Source organism: Aedes albopictus, chromosome 3 (assembly GCF_035046485.1).
Source record: "Aedes albopictus strain Foshan chromosome 3, AalbF5, whole genome shotgun sequence".
Taxonomy (NCBI): Eukaryota; Metazoa; Arthropoda; class Insecta; order Diptera; family Culicidae; genus Aedes; species Aedes albopictus.
The window spans coordinates 113,782,769-113,805,270 of NC_085138.1; the positions used below are offsets into that span (position 1 = coordinate 113,782,769).

The window sequence follows — 22,502 nt, forward strand, 5'->3', positions numbered from 1 at the left end:
ATACTAAAACTTAACGTAAAGTTGCCTCATTTTTTGAAGCGTGGTAAAATGTGCTAACTTTACATAACATTTTTATACACAAAAATCGTTAAATACGTTAAGTTGAAGACATCAAACGTAAATTTGATTAATTATCTTTGAAATGAGCCAAAAATAATTAAAATTGAACTATAGATGACGAAGATATCACCAAATCACTTTTCCATGTTTTACGAAAGTGACCCCAAACTTTTGGCCGATACATCATATTGAGGGGTGACCCCAAACTTTTGGTCGATGACATCAAGGATTAATTTACTTAATAACTTTTTTTCTAGATTTTTTAGCTGAGTTCTGTAAAAAGCAGTTGAAAGCTAATAGAAAATGGGTCATATTACCGCTCTCATCTTAAAATTTGGTCGACCCAACTTCCAGCGACACTGCCGTAAGTTTATATTAATTTTTTAGAAAATTTGGCAACTTTGGGTTAAGTTTACATACAAATTTTTTTGAAAAAGTTTCTTTTAAATCATGTTCAAAGCTTCTTTGACTTATTATCTTTTGAATGAAACCTAAGGTTTTGAAATCGGATGCAAATTGGCGGAGATATGGGCCTAAAAAAATGACATGTTTCTGAGGGGGTGACCCCAAACTTTTGAACGGGAGTGTACGCAGCCAGTACAAGAAAGCATCCTGGAAAATAATCGGGTTAGATTACGCCCGATTATTTTTCTTGTCAGTATTGATACTTGAAGCATATCAGAGATATATGACACAAGCGTCAAAGCGGCCAGGCCTACTGCGTAGCGTTTACCGCAAAGATGATCCTTTGAAATGTTTCGAATTCATTGCATTTTTCTTCAACTTCGAATCACTTCAAGGGTTTTCAAGGAATTATTTTACAAAAATTGATTTCACTTTATCCCCTTTTGACACATTCCACGCATGACGTTTTGCGCGAGAATCAAACTTTTGCTTCCAAAAATTGTTATGTTGTTAAATACATGCTAACCAGCAATGAAATCAAGAAACGCAACGTAACGGGACGCCATCGCAAAAAATGACGAATTTTGACCGAACGACAAGAAATTTGACACTTTCTAGAAGCAGTTTTTAAAGTTCCAGGTATGTACTATTCGAAGAATATAAGTAATTATCTTCATTTTGGTGCAAAAAGATTCAAAATCGACAGCAAGAGCTCAGGAATATTGTTCAATGAAGTTCAAAAACAGTGGTGTAGAAATGCGTGGAATGGATTTTTGAGAACATGGTTTATTTTAAGGGAAAATAGCTGCAAGTTTCCTTGCTTTTTTGTATTAATATAGTGTATTTGAAATTGTAAGATTTCCCAAAATTTTTAGAAGTTTGTCGAATTTTGAAAATGGGGAGACTTGATCCCCCTTTTCATAATTTATACTAAAATAAAAGGGAGATTCACTTAACAGCGTAAACTGCTGATTAAACATTAACCTGATTAAACGTCGCGAGCGCCAAGGCAATCTTTGATTGTTTCATTCGCATTTTAGAGATGAACCAGCCTAGGGCTGAAAATCTCTTTAATAAAGACAAAAAAAATCGCAATTTCATGAAACATTTCAAATAATCAAATAACCATGGCTTAAGCAGTTGTTCAATCTGTTAAGTGAGGGGATAATTATGTGGATCATTTTATCGTTGAATATACTAGAATTACAAGTAAATAGAGGCCTCCAAAAAGATTTTTTTTTTTTCGTACATACAGGGGATGACCAAAATGTTTGGGATAGGCAACTTTTTTTCTCTCACAAAAAAATTCATCATGCTGTAACTTTTCATAGAGTGCATCAAAAAATCTCAAATTTTGACTGTTTGTCAACCTATTATATGTGCATCATTGGTATAAATTTGGGCTCGATTGATTAATTTTTCACGAAGTTAGAACCGATGGGGTAAAACACTATTATTTAGACAACTAATTTTTGAACTGTCATATCTCGGAAACCAGTGAACCGAATTGAATGAATTTTTTAACGTTTATCAACAATATATTGATACTTAATACAACGTTATAAAATGTAATATTTTCTCACGGCGAATTAAGTTATACCGGATTGAAGTTTTTACCCATATAGAGGAAAATAAGTCAAATTTACAATACCACACAAAAATTACCATATGCTGATTTATCGACCGTATTCTATTAATAACTTGATGATTTTTGTGGCTATATCGGTCTCTTTCTACTCATAGTATAAGGGAGTAGAGATCAAAATGGATAATGAAATGATAGATATGATAGAATTCGCTAGGTAGCGAACAAGTGTGAAATTTTTTTATAGAAGGTGAAATTAGGCAAGTATAGGCCATGTATTGAACGAATACATCGAATGCGTGAAACTTCTGCCGTGCGACCTGTGCTTTTAAACAGATCGGCTTGGTTGGTAGTTCATACCACCTTACCAAGACTGGCAAAAGTTTCAGGCACCCGACTGCCTAATGTATTGTTCTGTTTTCATCACAAATTCTATCGATCGGTAGCTTTTTCGGAATTCGCACTCCGTTCATAGAGGTATGTCTATATCGCGGCGTGTTCTTCCTATTATTATAATTACGGTCGATAAATCAGCATATGATATGAAAAGTTTGGCTCAAAAAGAAAAGTGTTCTATCCTATAAGATCGAAAAAGCTAATAGGAAGAACACGCCGCGATATAGACATACCTCTATGAACGGAGTGCGAATTCCGAAAAAGCTACCGCTCGATAGAATGTGTGATGAAAACAGAACAATACATTTGGCAGTCGGGTGCCTGAAACTTTTGCCAGTCTTGGTAAGGTGGTATGAACTACCAACCAAGCCGATCTGTTTAAAAGCACAGGTCGCACGGCAGAAGTTTCACGCATTCGATGTATTCGTTCAATACATGGCCTACTTGCCAAATTTCACCTTCTATAAAAAAATTTCACACTTGTTCGCTACCTAGCGAATTCTATCATATCTATCATTACATTATCCACTTTGATCTCTACTCCCTTATACTATGAGTAGAAAGAGACCGATATAGCCACAAAAATCATCACAAAAATTACTAAATGCGTTCTTCATTCAATTTAAATAGGCTCCAATATATCTGATTAGAGATAACTTGAGAACAGAAGTGGAAAATCTTGGGATATCAACACTAAAATTTATTGACATTGATGTAAAAAAATTACTTTTTTTCGACTAAAATCCAAAAAGTGTCAATCTATGATAACTTTTTTCATTGTTTAAAAAATACCTATGTTTTAATCGTTTGTGAAGCATTTGCATATTGTTAGTGTACGTTCAAAATTTTATTCAATTCGGTTCACTGGTTTCCGAGATATGACACCTCAAAAATGAGTTGTCAGAAAAATAGTGTTTTACGCGAACGGATCTAACTTTGCGAGATATTAATCAATCGACCCCAAATTTGTACCAATGATGCACACATAATAGGTTGACAAGCAGTCAAAATTTGAGATTTTTTGATGCGCTTCATGAAAAGTTATAGCTTGTTGAACTTTTTTGTGAGAGAAAAAAAAGTTGCCTATCCCAAACATTTTGGCCATCCCCTGTATAATGTGTGTGTAATCCTCGAGGAATCAAGTCTCCCCATGTCACTATTGTGCACACTATGCTACATATCCAGAGCACAGCGAACAGCAACGGAGTAGTTCAACTGGATGTTGAATTCCCAGGAACTAGTACAGAATTGTTTCGGTATAAACAGTTCCAAATATCGTTTATTTCTATTACACTTTATTTCACATGATTTATTTTACTAGTTCACTTTATAAACAAATTCTATCTTGAATAAATTTTATTTCTAATTCATTAAATACTTTGAATTGATTAAATTCACTTCTAACCATTTTCAGTGTTTTACGATCCACTTCTCGTGATGGCGCCGAGACGGTGCTTTGCGGCAGAAAAGAGATTGATGTACATTCTCGATCTCCTTCTTTACAAGGGTGTCTCCGGAAGATGATTGTACGCCATGGTTAACGAATCGTTCCCTTTTTTTAGCCATTCGTTGTATGCAGAGTATACACGAACACTGCATTAATTAAAATATGTATATAACAACCTTATTTGGATAAACATGTTTGATAGTAATTTATTTAGACTATTTGCTGTAATTTTTTCAACACGATTTGGTTCAATTTTCACAGTAATTGAGATTTTTCGGAATCGCATAAGAGATTTCTGAAGGACTGAAAACAAATCATCACCCGTAAAAAAATAATACAATGCATAAACGAAATCATTTATACACACTCAGTTCCCAAGTAACAATTCAAAATCATTAATCAGCATGCCAGTTGATTAAATGTTCCACAAAGGCGCCGACAGTTGAACAAGAGTATGTTTTGAACAAAATGGCGAATAAATGTTTCATGCAGTGGAAACTGTACGTTTGTTAAATATATTTCTGCTGATTGAATAACTAATCGTACAGAAGTTTAAAGACAGTTGCTTAGGTGTTCACATCATCTGTCTAATAGTGCTCTCATAATGATAGAATACAAGCTGCTTCCGACGTATTGGATGCCGTTATTCCACATATGATCTACAATGGAATAAGTAGTTTATCTCAAGTTTAATAACTATTGCTTGATCATTTTATTCAACTACACTGATATAGTTCAACAACAAGATGTAATCAGGTTTCTTTAATACAAATGTTACGCTTTTATTCAAGCAATGTTGATTAGAAGTGGTACTGTATCACTCAACAATCGTTGTTCGCCCTGCTCCTGTTTGTAAACATGATTGCTGATTAGGGGTCTAAGAAAAGCATCCCCGGCTACAAGCTTGAAGCCCACACAAACATCTTGCAACAGCTCAAAATATCACACTTTTAAAAACATTCTGACTCACCTTTTACACTACACGCTCCAACGACAGCAGCATCAGCAACAAAAACACCAGAAAATGCAACTGAAGTGGATCCTGGGCGGCTCCTCTATTTGACATTGACGAGTTAGATTACCCACTATGGTGGCACCGGTCAAACCGGGCTCAGCTTCCTTATGTTCGACACAAAACAGGAGCGGTGAAAAAAAAAAGTGAAAGTGATAAGTTCACTTGTTTGGGCGTTTAAATAAAAGAAAAGTTCGAAGTGTCACCAATCTCACAACACAACACCGTGAATACTGACGGACTAGCAAAACAATCAACATGCATGCCTTATGATTAATGCAATGTTAAGCAATGTTTAAGCAGCATATGTACGGTAATGTATTCGACTCAGGGATTGAATATTTATATACTACTTTAAATATGCCGATTCATGTAATTCGGATTGAAGCAGAGCAGATGCAGACGAGTGTGAATCCAAAGGTCCAGAGTTCGAGTCTTTCAATTGATGGGATTTGTTTCATAAAAATGTAATAAAATGGAGAGGTTGTGGCTATATGATCAGAAGAGAGAGTTATTCCAGATTAAATACAAATGCAGAAATGTAGAAAGTTAAATCATTTTTGCAATTTTATTGTTACAATGATATTTAAGAAACATTTAAGAAACGTTTTCGTAGCAATTGTAAAATCGTATCTATTAATAGAAATAAATTTCGTGAGGTGTACCACGGCCCCAGCATGTTTTGATTATATTATGGTGGAATGAATGTCGAAAAAAGTTTGTTATTACGGAATATGCTGCTAATGCAGAATAATAGTTTCTAAAACCATTCTCAAACGATTAAACAAATAGCGTCATATAACATTGTTTATTAAACGTTGAAGAAAAGTTTATGATGGTTGTGTAAATAGCTGATGGTTCTAACGTTGAACAAGTGTTTCACAACCGATATACGGTCATTGGATAAACATTCTTTTCATCGTGCTTATAGCACGGTTGATGTTGAATAGATTCTCATTTTTGGGCGAACAAGAGTTGAAGCACAGTTTTATTTCAAAGCTATTCAAATATAATACGACTAGCAGCTTAATAAAGTTGCTTTGAGAAACATTTCTTAAAGCAAAAATTGTTTCTTGGGTAACAAGTAACAATTCAAAATCATTAATAAGCATGTCAGTTGAATACATGTGCTACAAAGACGCCGACAGTTGTACAAGAGTTTATGTTGAACAAAATGGCGAATAAATGTTTCATGCAGTGGAAACTGCACGTTAGTTAAACATATTTCTGCTCATTGAATAACCAATGGTATAAAAGTTTAAAAACAGTTGCTTAAGTATTCACATCATCTGTTCAATAGTGCTCTAGTAATGATAGAATACAAGCTGCTTCCAACGTATTAGATGCCGTTATTCCACATAAGATCTTCAATGGAACAAGTAGCCTATTTAAAGTTTAACAACTTTTGCTTGATCATTTTATTGAACTACACTGATATAGCTTAACAACAAGATATTACCATGTTTCTTTAATACAAATGTTACACTTTTATTCAAGCAATGTTTATTAGCAGTGGTACTGTGTCACTTAATTATCGTTGTTCGCCCTCCCCCTTTTTGTAAACACGATTGCTGATTTAGGAACCTAAAAAGAGCAACCGTGGCTACAAGCTTGAAGACCAAACAAACTTCTTGCAGCAGCTCTAAATATCACACTCTTCACACTTTTAAAAACATTCTGACTTACCTTTTACACTACACGCTCCAACGGCAGCAAAAGCGGTAACAAAAACACCAGAAAAAGCAGCTGAAGTGGATCCTGGGCGGCTCCTCTGTTTGGTATTGACAATCTACTCTATCCACTTTGTTGCCACCGGTCAAACCGGGCTTCCTTATATCCATATCTTATAGCTACCTGGAGATATACACAAGTTTTACACATTCTCCTACCGACACAAAACAGGAGCAGTGAAAATAAATAAAGTTCACTTATTTGGACGTTCAAATAAAAAAAAAAGTTCGAAGCGATACCAATCTTACAACACAACACCGTGAATTACCGACAGACTAGCAAAATAATTAGCATGCATGCCTTATGATTAAACGTTGCGGTTACAATTATTAAAACATTGATCAACTTCAATGTTTATGAAGACAATTAGTTGAATAAAATATGTAAGCAATGTTTAAGCAGCATATGTACGGTGATGTATTCGACTCAGGAATTGAATATTTATATACTGCTTTAAATCTGCCGAATCATGTAATTCGGATTAAAGCAGAGCGAATGCAGACGAGTGTGAACCCAAAGATCCAGAGTTCGAGTCTTTCCATTGGTGTGATTTGTCCCATAAAATATAATAAAATAAAGATGTTGGGGGTACATAATCAGAGAGAGCTATTCCAGACACAAATGCAGAAATGTTGAAAGTTAAATAATTTTCTCATTTTATTGTTACATGATGTAACATGATGTTGAAGAAACGTTTAAGAATCGTTTTTGTAGCAATTATAAAATCGTATCTATAAATAGAAATAAATTTCGTAAGTTGTATCACGGCTCCAGCATGTTTTGATTGTATTATGGTGGAATAAATATCGAAGAAAGCTTGTTATTATGCGCTATGCTGCTAGTGCACAATAACGGTTTCTAAAACCATTCTTAAATGATTCAATAAATAGCGTCATACAGCATTGTTTAATAAGCGTTGAAGTAAAGTTTAAGATGTTTGTGTAAATTGCTGATGGTTCTAACGTTGAACAAGAGTATCACAACCGATGTACGATCATTGGATAAACATTCACTTCATCGTGTTTATAGAACGGTTGACGTTGAATAGATTCTCATTTTTGGGCGAACAAGAGTTGAAGAACAGTTTTATTTCAAAATTATTCAAATATAATACGGCTTCCAGTTTAATAACGTTGCTTTGAGAAACATTTCTTAAAGCAAAAAATGTTTCTTGGGAGACGTCTACCTTCGCTTTCTGTCGTGTGTAATACTTTGTAACGGTCATATCAGAGTATGTCGTTATGATCCCGTTGCGTGGCGCTAGCATCCCATCGCGTACATTGTCAAGTTGTCATTTTTCTTTCCTGTGTTTGCCGTTTTTGCAATTTGAGCGCTCGTGTCGCTTTTTGGCTTGATGTGTTTTAATGATGAACACGGCCATTCAACGTATTTTTGTTCGAGCTTAAATGTCTTTTCTCTGTGCTTCATATCAGAATTCTAAAAAGTAGTCTTGCATTGACAAAGAGATTTTCAAATGTAAAAAGTTACATTATGTATCGTACATAATGTACGATATTATTTATTTTGACGTTTTGTAATTGAACCTTATGTCATTAATCGAAATTGATGGCCAATGTTCTCCATTTCATTTTAATGAATCAGCTTCAAGCTTTAACCTTCCTACAGGCTACCCCCGTTGGTTTAAACGACACCTTATGCAAACTAACGGGGTTCATTTTTAATTTGAACAGCTCGTAACCCTATGGGCATCGAAAAACACACTGATGGTAGCCCTTTTTTGCTGTTTTGTTTTCATTCTGCGTTCCGTTTCATCCCGTTCATTATGAGCATTATGACGTTTGAACCATTTTTAATTTGAACGATGTGCAGATAACACGAGAACGGTATTCCATCACTTGGGAACAGCTCGCTAATGTAGTATGTATACTAGGCCTGTCCAGCTTTTCAAAAATGTTCTCTGATTCTCAAGTCCACTCCCAAATTTTGATTGGCATCCTAAAAGAAGTAACTGGTCAAAATTTCAGCCAAATCCGTTGAAATTAAGAGGTGCATCAAATCAATTTTGTGTTTTTCGACTATTTTTGAACTTCAAAAAATCATAACTACACTAAAACATGTCAAAACTTAATTCTTTCGGCAGAAATTGAAAGCTATACTTGTTTACTACAACTTCTCCGAACAACGTGTGCCAATAAAATTGAAGGAAACATATGTAATTATCACATTTGTAATCAGAAAAACCTTAAAAAGTTGATCTTTTGATAGATTTTGTTCTTGAATACCCTTATATACGTAATAAGTTGGATTTTTCAAAACAGCATCATATTCTCCAATGTTTTTTGGTTATTTGCTTCTTTGGCACCAATGCTGTAGGAGTTGAGCAAAAATTACTAAAATTCGTGAAAGCCAAATGTGGCCTAAAAACTAGCTTTTCGGGTGCAATCACGCTTTGGCGCGCAAAAAGTGGCATCGCGTCAGCACTGATATGATAGCCAACACCTGTCATCGCGCTTGTTTGTTATCACCCGTGGTAGGGGGTAGCCAAGGCAAACTACTAGGAAGCAAAGCTACTACGTTTAGTACAATTTCGCGCCACAACGTGATTGCCTCCAAAAAGGTAGTTTTTAGGCCACATTTGACTTTCACGAATTTTAGTAATTTTTGCTCAACTCCTACAGCATTGGTGTCAAAGAAGCAAATAACCAAAAAACATTGGAGAATATGATGCCGTTTAGAAAAATCCAACTTATTTAGTATATTAGGGTGTTCCAGAACGAAATCTATCAAAAAATCAACTTTTTAAGGTTTTTCTGATTACAAATGTGATAATTACACATGTTTCCTTCAATTTTATTGGCACACGTTGTTTGGAGAAGTTGTAGCAGACAAGTATAGCTTTCAATTTCTGCCGAAAGAATTAAGTTTTGACATGTTTTAGAGTAGTTATGATTTTTTGAAGTTCAAAAATAATCGAAAAACACAAAATTGCATCAAATCACCTCTTAATTTCAACGGATTTAGCTGAAATTTTGACCAGTTACTTCTTTTAGAATGCCAATCAAAATATGGGGGTGGACTTGAGAATCAGAGAACATTTTTGAAAAGCTGGACAGGCCTAATGTATACGGTTTGGTTAAAAAATTACCCAGATGTAAAAGAAGAGTAAATTGAAGGGATTTGCTTTCACAAAATGTTCTCTCTAGAAGTCGAGTGAAGACTTTTCCCACAGAAACTACTCAAGTATTTACATGGCAGCCCACTTCCATCTAGATGCTTAGACAATCCATTTTAAGTGTTACATTGACCACGTTGAGTAATTTCCGATGCATTTTAATGTCAGCTAGCTATAGTCAGTCAGCTTACATATCTTCGAATCCTGCAACAATCGCATCACTCAACCAGAACAACTGAATCGTGCATGACTGCATGTCTTGGCTTAATTTACATATGCATGCCCCAGTGGATCGCCCATACCCAGCGCTGCAAATACGTGATCCACTGTGCGGCCCCATTGTCAACATCATCGACACAGCACCGGTGTTCCTCCAAGTGGCTGCACCTGAAAACCTCAATGACCCATTTAACACGTTTGAGCATTGTTGTCTAGATAGGCATAGGATTCCTCTAAGGAAGCAGCAGACCTATCCACAAGCTAGAACCGAAGGCACGACTCCCGTCGGTCTGTCGGATGTCTGTGCAGCTTGAAATAATCAGTAGCAATTAATTCAACTGCTTTAGTTTCTTGCAATTAATTTCAACGATTGTTCATTCCGTTCGATGAATCCATTATCAAGGAAAGATACCTTTCTGGCATCTGTGTGTGCATCAGTTAGCTACTCGAACTCGACAAATACCTTTCCTCGTGAGAGACTGTGCAAGGTTCTAGTTCTCAATTTACATGTTGCGATACACCACTGGTGACCTCCAGAAGTTGGACATCTGAACCCCGATATGGATTTTTTCATGCATTCAACCATGTAACACAACGAATACTCTATTTATTTCCTCAGAACTATGTCCTTCAGGAACTGCTTCAGAAGTTCCGCCAAGGACAACAACAAATAAAGCAAAACAATACCAAGTATTTCACAAAATTTAGCTTAGTGTAATAGAATGTTAGAGGTTCAAAGTTCGATAAAATGGTGTAGACATAATAAAAAAAAACTACTGTGAAGGCACGACTAGAAGGACTTAGAAAAGTTAACAAGTGACTTGGATAAACAATATTATCATTTAGGTAATAAACAAATAATGTTGATAAAATAAAATCTAAAACAGATGAAAGATTGAAATTTCATTGAAAGAGTTGACAAACACTGACTCCTGAATGCACTCTGATACCCATTGAAGCATGCATCTTACGTGTGGTTCCGGTTCTAATCCACTGGAAAGGACGAAAGGACATTTATTCAATTTTCTCAACTATTCAACCAACCTAATAGTCCACTCATCAATTCCTCATTCACACGTCTTCTCGTCTTAATGCCCGTCTGTCTGTTTGTATCATCTATTCACACAGGAGCACGTTGACCAGTATCTGCCCATTACGATAATGGGAGTGTTCAGCATAATCGGGGGCCTGGCTCTGCTGGCACTCAAGGATAAGCTTAGCAAGAAGTATCAGCAACGGCACCGGAGCGGTAGCGGAAGCGGAGCCAGTGTGGGGAGCAGTGTCACACGGTCCACCGATGACGATACGAGGTAAGATAGTGTCGCCGGGGAGATTTTCCTATCAAAGGGACTTTGAAAGTTCTTTTGCTTGCATGGAGGTAACTTCAGGCAGACTAATTTCAATATAAATTAATTTGGGAGATAGATGAAAACGTGATTTGTTTCGACAATGTTGTTCTTGTTCAGGTAGGGCACTTTCTTTTGATATATTAAATTTCCATTTCCATATGCCTTGTCCAATTAGACATACAGCCATTATATAGGATAACGATATAGTGCAGCTCCGATTATCATGAAACTTGGTGGATTCGTAGTTCTTCGAAAATAATTAGACCCGTATTTTTTATTTCGTCATTAGGGTGACCAATTTACAGATAGAGTGGTCCTAAAAATCAAGATTTTTAAAAACTAAAATTTTTCAAAAAATCATAACTTTTGAACCAGTTAACCGATTTTAAACTTCTTTTTTTATGGAAAGCTATTGAATTCTAGTTTTAAGAAAAAATGCGTTGAATGGGTAAGATTCTGTTTTTGTGCATGAAATGCAAATATATTAGTTTTTTTTCACGTTTTCATAGTCTCGGAACCATGGTTTTATATTTTTATCAGAAAATTCAGGAAATTTAGCGTAACATATCAAAAAATCGTAAACAACAAGGCCACGAAACGTCAAAGACTTAGAAAAAATTATCATAGCAACCGCTGTATGCAGTGCTCTATAAACAAATAAGCATGTTGGCCATCAATATCAGTGCTGACGCGATTCATCTTTCTGCGCGCCAAAGCATGATTGTCGCCCAAAAGCTAGTTTTTAGGATACATTTGGCTTCCTCGAATTTTAGTAATTTTAGTAAGTTTCCTTTAATTTTATTGGAATACGTTGTTTGAAGAACTTGTAGCAAACAAGTATATCTTTCAATTTCTACCTAAAGAAATAATTTTTAGTTATGATTTTTTTAAGTTCGAAAACAGTCGAAAAACACTAAATTGATTTGATGCACCTTTTAATTTTAATGGATTTGGCTGAAATTTTGTCCAGTTACTTCTTTTAGGATGGTAATCAAAATGCACTGGAACCTCAATTTACGCACATGGCTGGGGGTGCATAAATTAAAAACGTGCATAAATTAAAGTATGCATAAAAAGAGGTAAATTTGTGCATAAATCAAGTTTGGACTTTAATTAAGGAATCTAGTTCGCGAGAACAGGTCTTGCTCCTGGGTATTCAAGGTGGAGCTAAGAGGGTTTCCAGGAAGTTCCCAGATAGCCTTAAAATGGGGGTTCCAAGGGGCTTCAAGGTCGTTTCAGGAGGTTGTTTCAGAGGATTTGAGGAGCCTTTGTTCTGTCAGGATTTGTTTGCGTTTTAATGGAATTGCGGGAAATTCAGGGGCATTTCAATAGAAATTAGGGGGTTCAGGGACGTCTCAAAAGGCATTACGGGCAGTTTAGGGGATCGCAGGTGCCTTTAAAAGGCGTTACAAGGGGTTTGAGGTGCGTTTCACGGAATTTCAGAGTTTTTAAGGGGATTTTAGGAACATTTTAAGGACGTTCCTAGAGTTTTTAAGGGGCGTTTGAAAGCATTTTAGAGGCGTTTCAAGAGGTTTTCAGGTGCGTTTCAGGGGGTTAACGCAACTGAGACACTCAGAAACCCACGGAAACTCCTCCGTAGTGCTTCCGTAAGACCTTAGAATCCCACCGAATATGCTCTTAAACTTCCTGAAATGCCGCCAAAATCCCCTTAAAACCCCCTCGAACCCCATGTAACGCACCTGAGACACTCAGAAACTCTTGAAACTCCTCTGTAACGCTTGCGTAACGTCTCCGAATCCCACCGGAAATGGTCTGAAACTTCCTGGAATGCTTCCGAAATCCCCTAAAACGCCATCGGACCCCATGTTACGCACCTGAGACTTTCTGAAAACCCTGAAAACTCCTCCGAAAATCCCTTCGGACCCAATGTAATGTATTTTAACTCCCAAATTCCCCTCCGAATCCCTCTAAGACCCACTCGGACCCCATGTAACGCACGTGACCAGAGTTTCCCATTGCTCATGTGTACATAAATGTGACAGCGAGCCTCCCACCAAATTGTCTCCCAGCTCTTCAAAATCGCAGTGTGCTGCGCTGCTAGGAGGCTCACGAAAATCTGGTGGGTGCGAGCTAGGCACATAGCTCCCGGGGAGCTCGTCTCATGCGCTGCGTGAGCTGTTGGTATCTAAGGTGAAAAACATCTTCTTGGTAACGAAGAACCTCAACAACTTTTTTCCGTACACAACTCAAGTGTCTGGTTGGTCTATGCGATGCGACTAGGGACTCTCAATGCAAAGGTCAAGGTTTCAATTCTCGTTCGTTTAGGAAGTTTTTGTCATGAAATTTTCTAATTTAACCAGCGCATGAGACGAAGCTCATGAGACACATCTTGAGAAAAATGAGGCACACAACTTTCAGTCTCACAATGTACAGTGCTCCTGGGAGCTCGCTTGCAATGTGGCTCCCGTACATGGGACTACAGCACGTGTACATTAACTCTGCACGTGACACCCTCAGAAACCCTCGAAAAGGTACCTGTAACGCCTCCAAACCCCCTGAAACACTACTGAGATTGACAGGTATCCCTCTGAAACCCGCTGGTACCGCCTGAAACACATTTGAGATCTCCTGGTATCCACCCTGAAACCCATTGGGACCCCATTGAAACGCCCCTGAGATCTCCTGGTATTCCCTGAAACCCCTTGGGATCCGCTGAAACGCCCCTATAACCTCCCTACTCTCCCCTATAAACGCCCCTGGCCGCCGATGGTTACCGTCGAAAATCCTCTGAAACTCTCTGCAATGCTTTCAAAAACAACTCCCCTCAGACCCTCTGAAACTCTCCTGTGATTCCTATAAACACCCCCTGGTCGCCGTTGCAATAGTTACCGTCATTAATAAATATTCTTATGCACAATGTTCGTTCTGAGTAGCTCGCCCTCTTTTTATGCAGGGCATATAAAAGGTGCATAAATTAAAAGTGCAAATAACATACCCGGGGGTTCAAGATAGTTTTATATTAGCAGATTTTCTGCTTCTTCACTTCATAAGCTTCGTTGAAAGGCTGATTCGGTTTGTCAAAAACATGACAATATTGATCTATAAGCCTTGCCTACTTCGTTCTTTTTTTTCTTCATTGTATCTGGCCAGATCCCACCGTTCTATCCTTCAAAACAACGAGGTCACCAAAGTGGAAGAGCTCGTCAGGCATGGTGCACAAATTACGTAACGCTAAAATCGGTCATTTCAGACCCCCTCCCTCCCCCTTGTAACGCTTTTTGTATGAAAACATATTTTTTTTGTATGGATCGTAACGCTAAGCTGGACTCCCCCCCTCCCCCTATAGCGTTACGTAATTTGTGTACGATGCCTCACGGCATTGCGGCAACAGTGTGACGCGCAGGTGGCCACAGCAGCCGTTAGACTACTGAAAGGGCCGGCGGGGACACAGGTAGCTTTGGCTCAGCTAACTGTGGCGGACGTGAAAAGTCCGTTTAAGTAGGGTACGCTGGTGCGTATGTCAGGTTTGTTTCGGGTGTCTGGAACCAAGACACTAGTCATGGGACTGCAAAGGCCCTGACAGGAGCAAACTGAGTAGGAGATGCGGCGCCGAAGGCCATAAGGCACAAGGCTGCACGGGTCCAGCCATTTGGCTGATTTGAACAAGGAAAAAGGTAAAAAACATAGGCAAGGCATCGAACGGATGGTCCAAGGTGCCCGGCCTGCAAGAAAGCCGCAGTGAACAAATCACAGTGCAGGTAACGCAGCTGAACCTGAACCACTGTGACGCAGCTCAGTTTGGCGCGCGCCCACAGTTGATCAGCAGAAGTAAATCCTTTTAATTTTGTATGGCGAAATAAAGCATCTAAACTCGCATTTCTCGAAATGGAAAGCTTTTACAGAAAAAAATATTTGGTGGGCACCAAACCGGTCAACATAGTGCACAACCACTAACAAATATTTTTTTGAATAATGTGTTCCACTTCGAGAAATACGCCGTTAGATGCTATTCGCCATACAATATTTTTGTGATTTACTTTTAGCGATTTTTCGCGCATAGAAGCTAGCGCCACATTGGTAAATGCGGAGAGTAGGAAAACAGCCAAAGCATTTAATTCATTGCTTTGTGAGGCGGTTTCTGAGTGGGAGACGCATATCACCATCATAGCGGATCCAAACTGAGTACTCACCGGCAACGGCAATTGGGTAGCGAATGGGTCCAGAAAAATGGCGGACGACGGGTAAATACCCCGTCCAGGAGTTGGTGTCTACTACCTGTGAGGGCTTCGTAGTCGCCAAAATAAACTGGGTCTTCTTGTGTAGCTGTTACGCGCCTCCGCGGCAGCCGATCGAGCGGTTCACGCAGATGCTGGACTGTATGACGACCGTGCTAACAGGGCGAAGGCCCGTGGTAATAGCGGGTGACATAAAGGGCTGGGCCGCGGAATGGGGAAGCCGTTTCACGAAGCAGCGGGGTCAGATCCTGCTAGAGACACTGGCCATCTTAGATGTCGACTTGGCTAATGTCGGTACCAAGAGTACCTATAGTCGAAACGGAGCGGAGTCAATTATTGACGTGACCTTTTGTAGCCCTGGCCTAACAAGACGATGGCTACACTCACAGCGACCACCTGGCGGTTCGCTACAGTATCGACTACAACAACAGGCCAAGGTCAAGCCCTCGCAGGTGGAAGACATCATACTTCGACGAAGGGGTATTTAGGGAGGCGCTCCGCCGTGAGCGAAACTTAATCGGTTTAGACGGCGACGAGCTGGTAGCGGTGCTCGTGCGTGTGATGCGACCATGCCTAGGCGAGTTCACCCTAGAAATGGGAGGCCACCGGCTTACTGGTGGACCGACGCGATTGTGGACCTGCGCCGCGCCTGCCTACGGGCTAGGCGGCGGATGCAGCGAGCACGATCAGAGGAAGATCGAAACGAACGGCGGGTGGTATTCGCCGCTGCAAAAGCCGCGCTTAAGACCGAGATAAGAGCAATCAAAAAGGCCTGCTTTGAGGGTCTCTGTCAGAGTGCCAATACGAACCCGTGGGGTGACGCCTACAGGATCTTTATTGCCAAGACGAGAGGTGTGATGGCTCCTACAGAGCAATCTCCTGAGATGTTGGAGGGGATCATTGGAGGACTTTTTCCGCGTCATGATGCAAGTCCTTGGCCTCCTTTCGTAGGACAGCCGGGGACTGGGGCTGGCGATGAGGAGAGGGTCACCGATGTGGAACTTGCGAGGATAGCTAAGTCCCTTAGCGTAGGTAAGGCCCTAGGTCCGGACGGAGTTCCGAACCTGGCCTCAAAAGTAGCTATTGCAGAGGCTCCCGAGATGTTCAGGTCTGCTATGCAGAAATGCATGCACGAGGGAGTTTTCCCAGAAGCTTGGAAGAGGCAGAGCCTGGTACTATTGCCAAATGTGGAGAAACCACCCGGAGACCCGTCGGCATATAGACCAATATGCTTGATTGACACGGCGAGGAAGGTGCTCGAAAAGATCATCCTCAATAGAATGTTGAGGTTCACCGAGGGCGAAAATGGTCTTTCGAGCAACCAGTACGGCTTCCGGAAGGGGAGGTCCACCGTAGACGCTATCTTGTCGGTTACAAAAACCGCCGAGAAAGCATTCCAGCCTAAGAGGAGGGGAATTCGCTTCTGCGCGGTAGTGACTGGATGTAAGAAATGCGTTTAATAGCGCCAGCTGGTCTGCTATTGCCGATGCGCTCTTGCGTCTGGGGATACCGGAGTACTTGTACAAGATTCACGAAAGCTACTTTCAGATCGCGTACTAGTTTACGACACGGAGGTGGGTCAGAAGTGCTTTTACATAACCTCAGGAGTCCCGCAAGGTTCCATCCTGGGTCCGGTGTTATGAAATGTCATGTACGCCGAGGTGTTGAGGTTAGAGTTCCCGGTGGGAGTGGAGATTATCGGCTTTGCTGACGACATTACGCTCGTAGTCTTCGGTGAGACGATCGAAGAAGTGGAGTTGACTATCACTCGGATCACTGGAGTTGACTCGATCAAGGTTGTGGAGGCGTAGATGAGGTCCAGGAAGCTGAAGTTGTCTCACCACAAAACTGGGGTGATGGTTGTGAACAACTGGAAGTCGGAGCAGCAAGCGTTGATCAGTGTAGTGTAGGTGAATGCACTATCACGTCCAAACGCTCCGTCAAACTCTTGGCCGTGATGATCGACGATAAGCTCATCTTCGGTAGCCACGTTGATTACGCCTGTAAAAAGCCTATTTGGTTCAGAGGATGTGTAGAGATGAGGTTACCTGGAACGCCGTTTCAACGGCTATCATCCATATCGTCTGGGAGCTACATAGGAGGTGGCACGTGGACTCAGAGAATGGCTAGTTCAGATGCGGTACAAAAGGTGGTCCAGGGGTTCGGAGTCGGCTTCGTAGGGGTTGACCCTGCCCGCCTTCCGAGGACAAAGGGAGTGGTAAGGACCATTCGGGAAACTGGCTAAGCGCCAGCATGCTACCGTGATGGACCCTCCAAAGCGAGTCATCGATGTTCGTTGCTGCAGGCTACGCAGCTAATCTTGAGGGTACGATGTGCACTAGCCCCTCTCTAAAGCAATGCCTTCTTGGTGGTTCCGGAGTGACGAAAGGTTTGGCGACCTTAGTGGGTTGATGAGAGAGTTGTCCTGGCTTTTACATTTGTTGTAGAAGACGGCCTTAACTTCACACTACTCTAACCTTCCTGTTAGGGTGTCTGTTGAGCAGATTTTTCGCCCTATGCCAGGAAAAAAATAGGATGTGTAGGGATGAGTTTGGCTGGAATGCCTTTTCAGCGACTATCACCCACATCGTCTTGGAGCTACAGAAGAGGTGGCGCATCCCAAGTAACAATTTCAATTCCTTTTAGATTTGATTATTTTTATGGAACATTTATCACAGCATGACCAATTCATGGAACATTTGTAGTTGTTTTTATCAAGAGAAAACAATCTTCGTTCGTTTGCGGTTTTTAAGTTGTCTTCAAGTTAATTTTGAAATTCGCGCATAAAACAACTGAATTTACAAGAGCATTAAATCTCATAATAAGTTTTAAGGCGTATTTGAAGTTATTTTCAACACATAACATCAACATATTTTATTAAATATTTATGCTTCGTTTATTCAAGTGCATTTCATCTGGCTAATCCTCTTTTAAAAACTTCTTGAAGCATTCTATTCTCGAACTAGAGCCATTACTCTGAAACAAGAACTATGCGAAATAATAATAAGACAACGAACTATTTTTCAATCCATATAATGAATGTAACAAATTGGTTGAAAAACCGCGTTCTCATGCAAATATAAACACATAAACATGTTTGCTCACTGATAATTTAGCCATTCTTGTGTTAAAAAGTAATCATGTCAACGAAATAATGATTGTACGGCTAATCAAAAACGCAAGTAGCTGGCTGCTGTCGTCCTGCCTTCAACCAGTTCCTCGCACAGGCCACAGCTATGCAAATCGAAAATGAAATGGGTACTTACTGTGACTTACTGCTCATGCTCATGCCAAATAGTGTAATTTAAGTAAGTTTCACTTCATTATTAATTGCAAAAATACAGGAAACAAAATAGAACTGGCACATCTTGATGCGAAACACCGTGAAATGTACAGACAACTTTCTAGCATCGAAAACGTAAACAAACAATTGTCAAAAGCTGTTACTCTTGAATAAAACGAATAAGTTTCATTTAAGACGAACAAATCTGCCTTAAGATCATAACTAGTAAAAACAATCTTCAGGCTGTAGCTTTCATGCAAGGTGACATGGTTCCATGATTGTTTTGAGGGGGTTTGGTTTAAAGGTAATAACAATTGATGGCGGCTGCATGAGTTTTGTTCGCTTGGAACGGCAGCCATGTTTAGATGGAATTGAAAAAGTGGCGTAGCATTTTGTTTTTATATGAAATTTATGTCTTCGTATATTAATGATTGATATTATTTTTGGGGCGCTTTGTTGTTTTCGTATGTTTTGGGCGGCATTTCAACGAAAAAGCGGGTATGGCACGGAAAATTTTGATTACCTGTCATCAATGATCTGTCAGGCAATCTTGATGCTTTAGCCATTTTAATTTGATGAAAATTAATTTGCAGTTCAATTAACATTTCATCCATGAAACAAAACTTTTTTGCATCTGCATAATGCTTAGGCAAAAGATTTCATTTATTATGCACTGTTGACACTTTTGAGAAAGACAGCTAAAAGATCAACATGTCTCAAGGTATTCTTGTTAAAGTTTCATGAAGTTCTTATAATCAATCATCAGTGCAAGTACATAAATACAACTAGTTTCAAAGCAGTCTTCAAAAGCAGCTTTGAAGATTTCCTGAAGAGTCGGCCAGATTAGTCTTATGGATGTTTTATGCCTATTTTATCTCAGATTTGCAGAACAAAGAGCTTTATTGCTAAGTTTTATTAGTCTATCTTAGAAATTACTTCAGGATTGCCACAAAAGTGTAATTGTTACTTGGGATGGACCCGTTGAGACACTATACAAGAGGTGGTCCAAAGGCTCGGGGTCAGCTTTGTAGGTAATACCGGTGCCCTGCAGTCGATATCCCTTACAGCGATCAAGTGGCCGCTGGGAGGATATCCTGGTAACGTTGCTGTCGTGGCGTCGCATAATGGTATAGTTGTTCATTTCACTCACTTAAGGACAAACGTCTTGAAATCCCGCTTCAACAGTGCAACACAACTACAGACGCACAAATCTCAAGAAGAAAGCTTCAAACAACAGTGCATTTCATTATTCTGTTCTTGCTCACTTGTAATAAGCTTAAGATAAGAAGATCAGGTGCGCTGGTTTTGTTTACGAAAAAAATGGTGCGCTCGAAATCGTGAGTAGGTGCGAAAGTCGGCAATTGTGATGGTTATGTTGAGATTCTAACAAGTCTGTCCTTAATTAATAGCTCGTATGCTTGAGGAGATAGAGCAATAGTGTCTTCGGCGAAGTTGAGCATGACCTTAGCAGTTAGAGTGAAACTGACTTGTCCAGATAGAAGGTTGACATCTTCAGTAAAGTTGTAGCATTTTTGATTCCAAACACATTTGCTGAAGACGTCAATTTTAACACCGATGGAGATAGAGACCTGTGTTTTTCAAGGAAAACATACATTGTCAAATTTAGAGACCCATCATACAATAATTTGCAAAATTGTATGTATCAATAAAATACGCAATTATGCCGAAAACATCAAAGCCTCAGTAATAACTCAATCAGACGGGTTTTTTTTCATTGGATTTTCGGCATGAATATCTTCCTTCCGTAAATTTTCATAGATCTACGGAATTTACAGGACCCGATTTTTCTACGGAAACCTACGGATTTACCAACTGAATCTACGGAATAAAAAATCTGAAATTCTCAATGTTAAAATTTCTCTTCTGTTTGCATTAAGCTTCATAAGAATCTGTTTAATTGGCTTATTTATTAGTAATAAATTATATCTTGGGTTCAGCTTATACTTCGTCTTTGAAATGCGTCTAAATTTGTCTGTGATGACTCTTTTTCAAGCAAGCACGTTTTCTTCTTCTTTTGCTATAAAATATAGATATAACAGTCATTCATCGATATGGCATGGATTTACCAGTATCAATAAAATCGAAACGGTTTTCATTTTCTACACATTCGCCCAATCGTAACAAAATGTACCCGTCCGTATCTACTTTCAGGCGCATCGAGAAACACTTCCCACGAGACAACGTGGAAAATGGACTGAGCAACATCGGATTCGCTCAAAACGAGAGCATATTTCTGTGAGAGGATCGTGACTGCCGCCACCGCCGCTGTTGCATGGGTCAGCAGGTCTCGAAATTGTAAATAGCTACTAGGTATACGAACCGCATGTGACTTGTTGGCGGACCCCCACTTCCTGCTCCTGGAGACCTCATGGCTTGGCGGACAGTTAATATCATTTGATCGAGACGGGAAGGAGAGGGTCTGCATACGGGTCTGAACATACGATTGCCGACGATTGATGACAGAGTACAAGAAACTTAATTTTTAGTGTGGTTAAGGACAGATGAAAGCATTATCAGACATTGATGGGTACGCTCCTCCTAACGGTCAGTCGTGTGTTTGGTAGAAGGGCTGGTTCCAAATCAATTGTCCACTGACGGACTGACAAAGCAAAGCGAGTGACTGCGTGAAGTGTTCGCGGGTCGGTTTATCACGAAGTTAGCTATTAACGATATTGTGTAGCATGTGTGTAGTCCAGTTACCAGGGTGTAAATGTAGTAGGATGTATGTTTTCTGCAAAAGGTAGTACATATGCTCTGCTTACTTTTTTATTTGGATAGACAGAGGTGTAGCGTTGCACGGAGCAGACTTCGGTCTGGTTCTTTGAATATAAGTGTATTTTCCTTTCTTTGATGGGTAAAACCCGAACTACACCGGTATATTACATGAACAACGCATTAAAATGTGCTCTAGCTGCACGAGCGATTCGCGAACTACTGAACCGAAGCATAAACTGGAGACAATAATGGAGTTAATGGCTATTGCCTAGGATTATGAGATGCACTCAAGTATTACGTATGCCAAGTATAACTTCTGTAGGATATCACGTCGTCAGACTATATTGTTGTAGATATAATGGAAATGATATAAGTGATTAAGAATCTGTTTTACTATAAATATAAATATGATCGTTCATCAACAGCTTGCTGATCTGAAATATCTCTGGAAATATGAACAAAAGAAATTTGAAAATGGAAGACAACACTATAGATATGACAGAACCGCAATACCCAACCATAAATGGACGAATGAATGACAAAAAAAAATCTGCCGAAGAATTGTGGAAGGGATTTCTGAATCATTTAGGGAGTTTTTATGGGAATAACCAAAACCATTCATAACTAAATTACCCAAAAGAAATCCAAATGCATTACCGAAGTGATGAAAATAATTTCCCGAATAAAATCCATAAGAATTTGCACTGGTCGAAATAGTTGCGAAATAGTTTTCGAAATCAGGACATGCATCTACACTACAAATGATGCTCATCTTAGTTCCACCCAAGTTCAAAAGTACTGTAAACTAGTGTAAACTGATGATTGTTACTATTCCTATTCGATGTAATCCTATTTTTTCTTCACGGATTTTCTCCTCGATTGCAAAAAAAAACAGTAAATCGGCGAGGATGCGGATGCTCCCGATGAACTTGAGAAATCTGCAATTCCCC

At 39.4% G+C, this 22,502-nt stretch overlaps 1 protein-coding gene across 1 annotated transcript in view; it reads left to right on the forward strand.

Annotated features, from left to right (window-relative positions):
- LOC109430479 (organic cation transporter protein) overlaps nt 1-21,976 on the forward strand; it is a 177,338-nt gene extending 155,362 nt beyond the window's left edge. The window contains exons 6-7 of the mRNA XM_062860730.1: nt 11,117-11,298; nt 20,989-21,976. Coding sequence (XP_062716714.1) covers nt 11,117-11,298; nt 20,989-21,076 — 270 coding nt within the window. The 3' untranslated portion in view covers nt 21,077-21,976. The remainder of the gene's footprint in view (nt 1-11,116; nt 11,299-20,988) is intronic.
- The last annotated feature ends 526 nt before the right edge of the window (nt 21,977-22,502 follow it).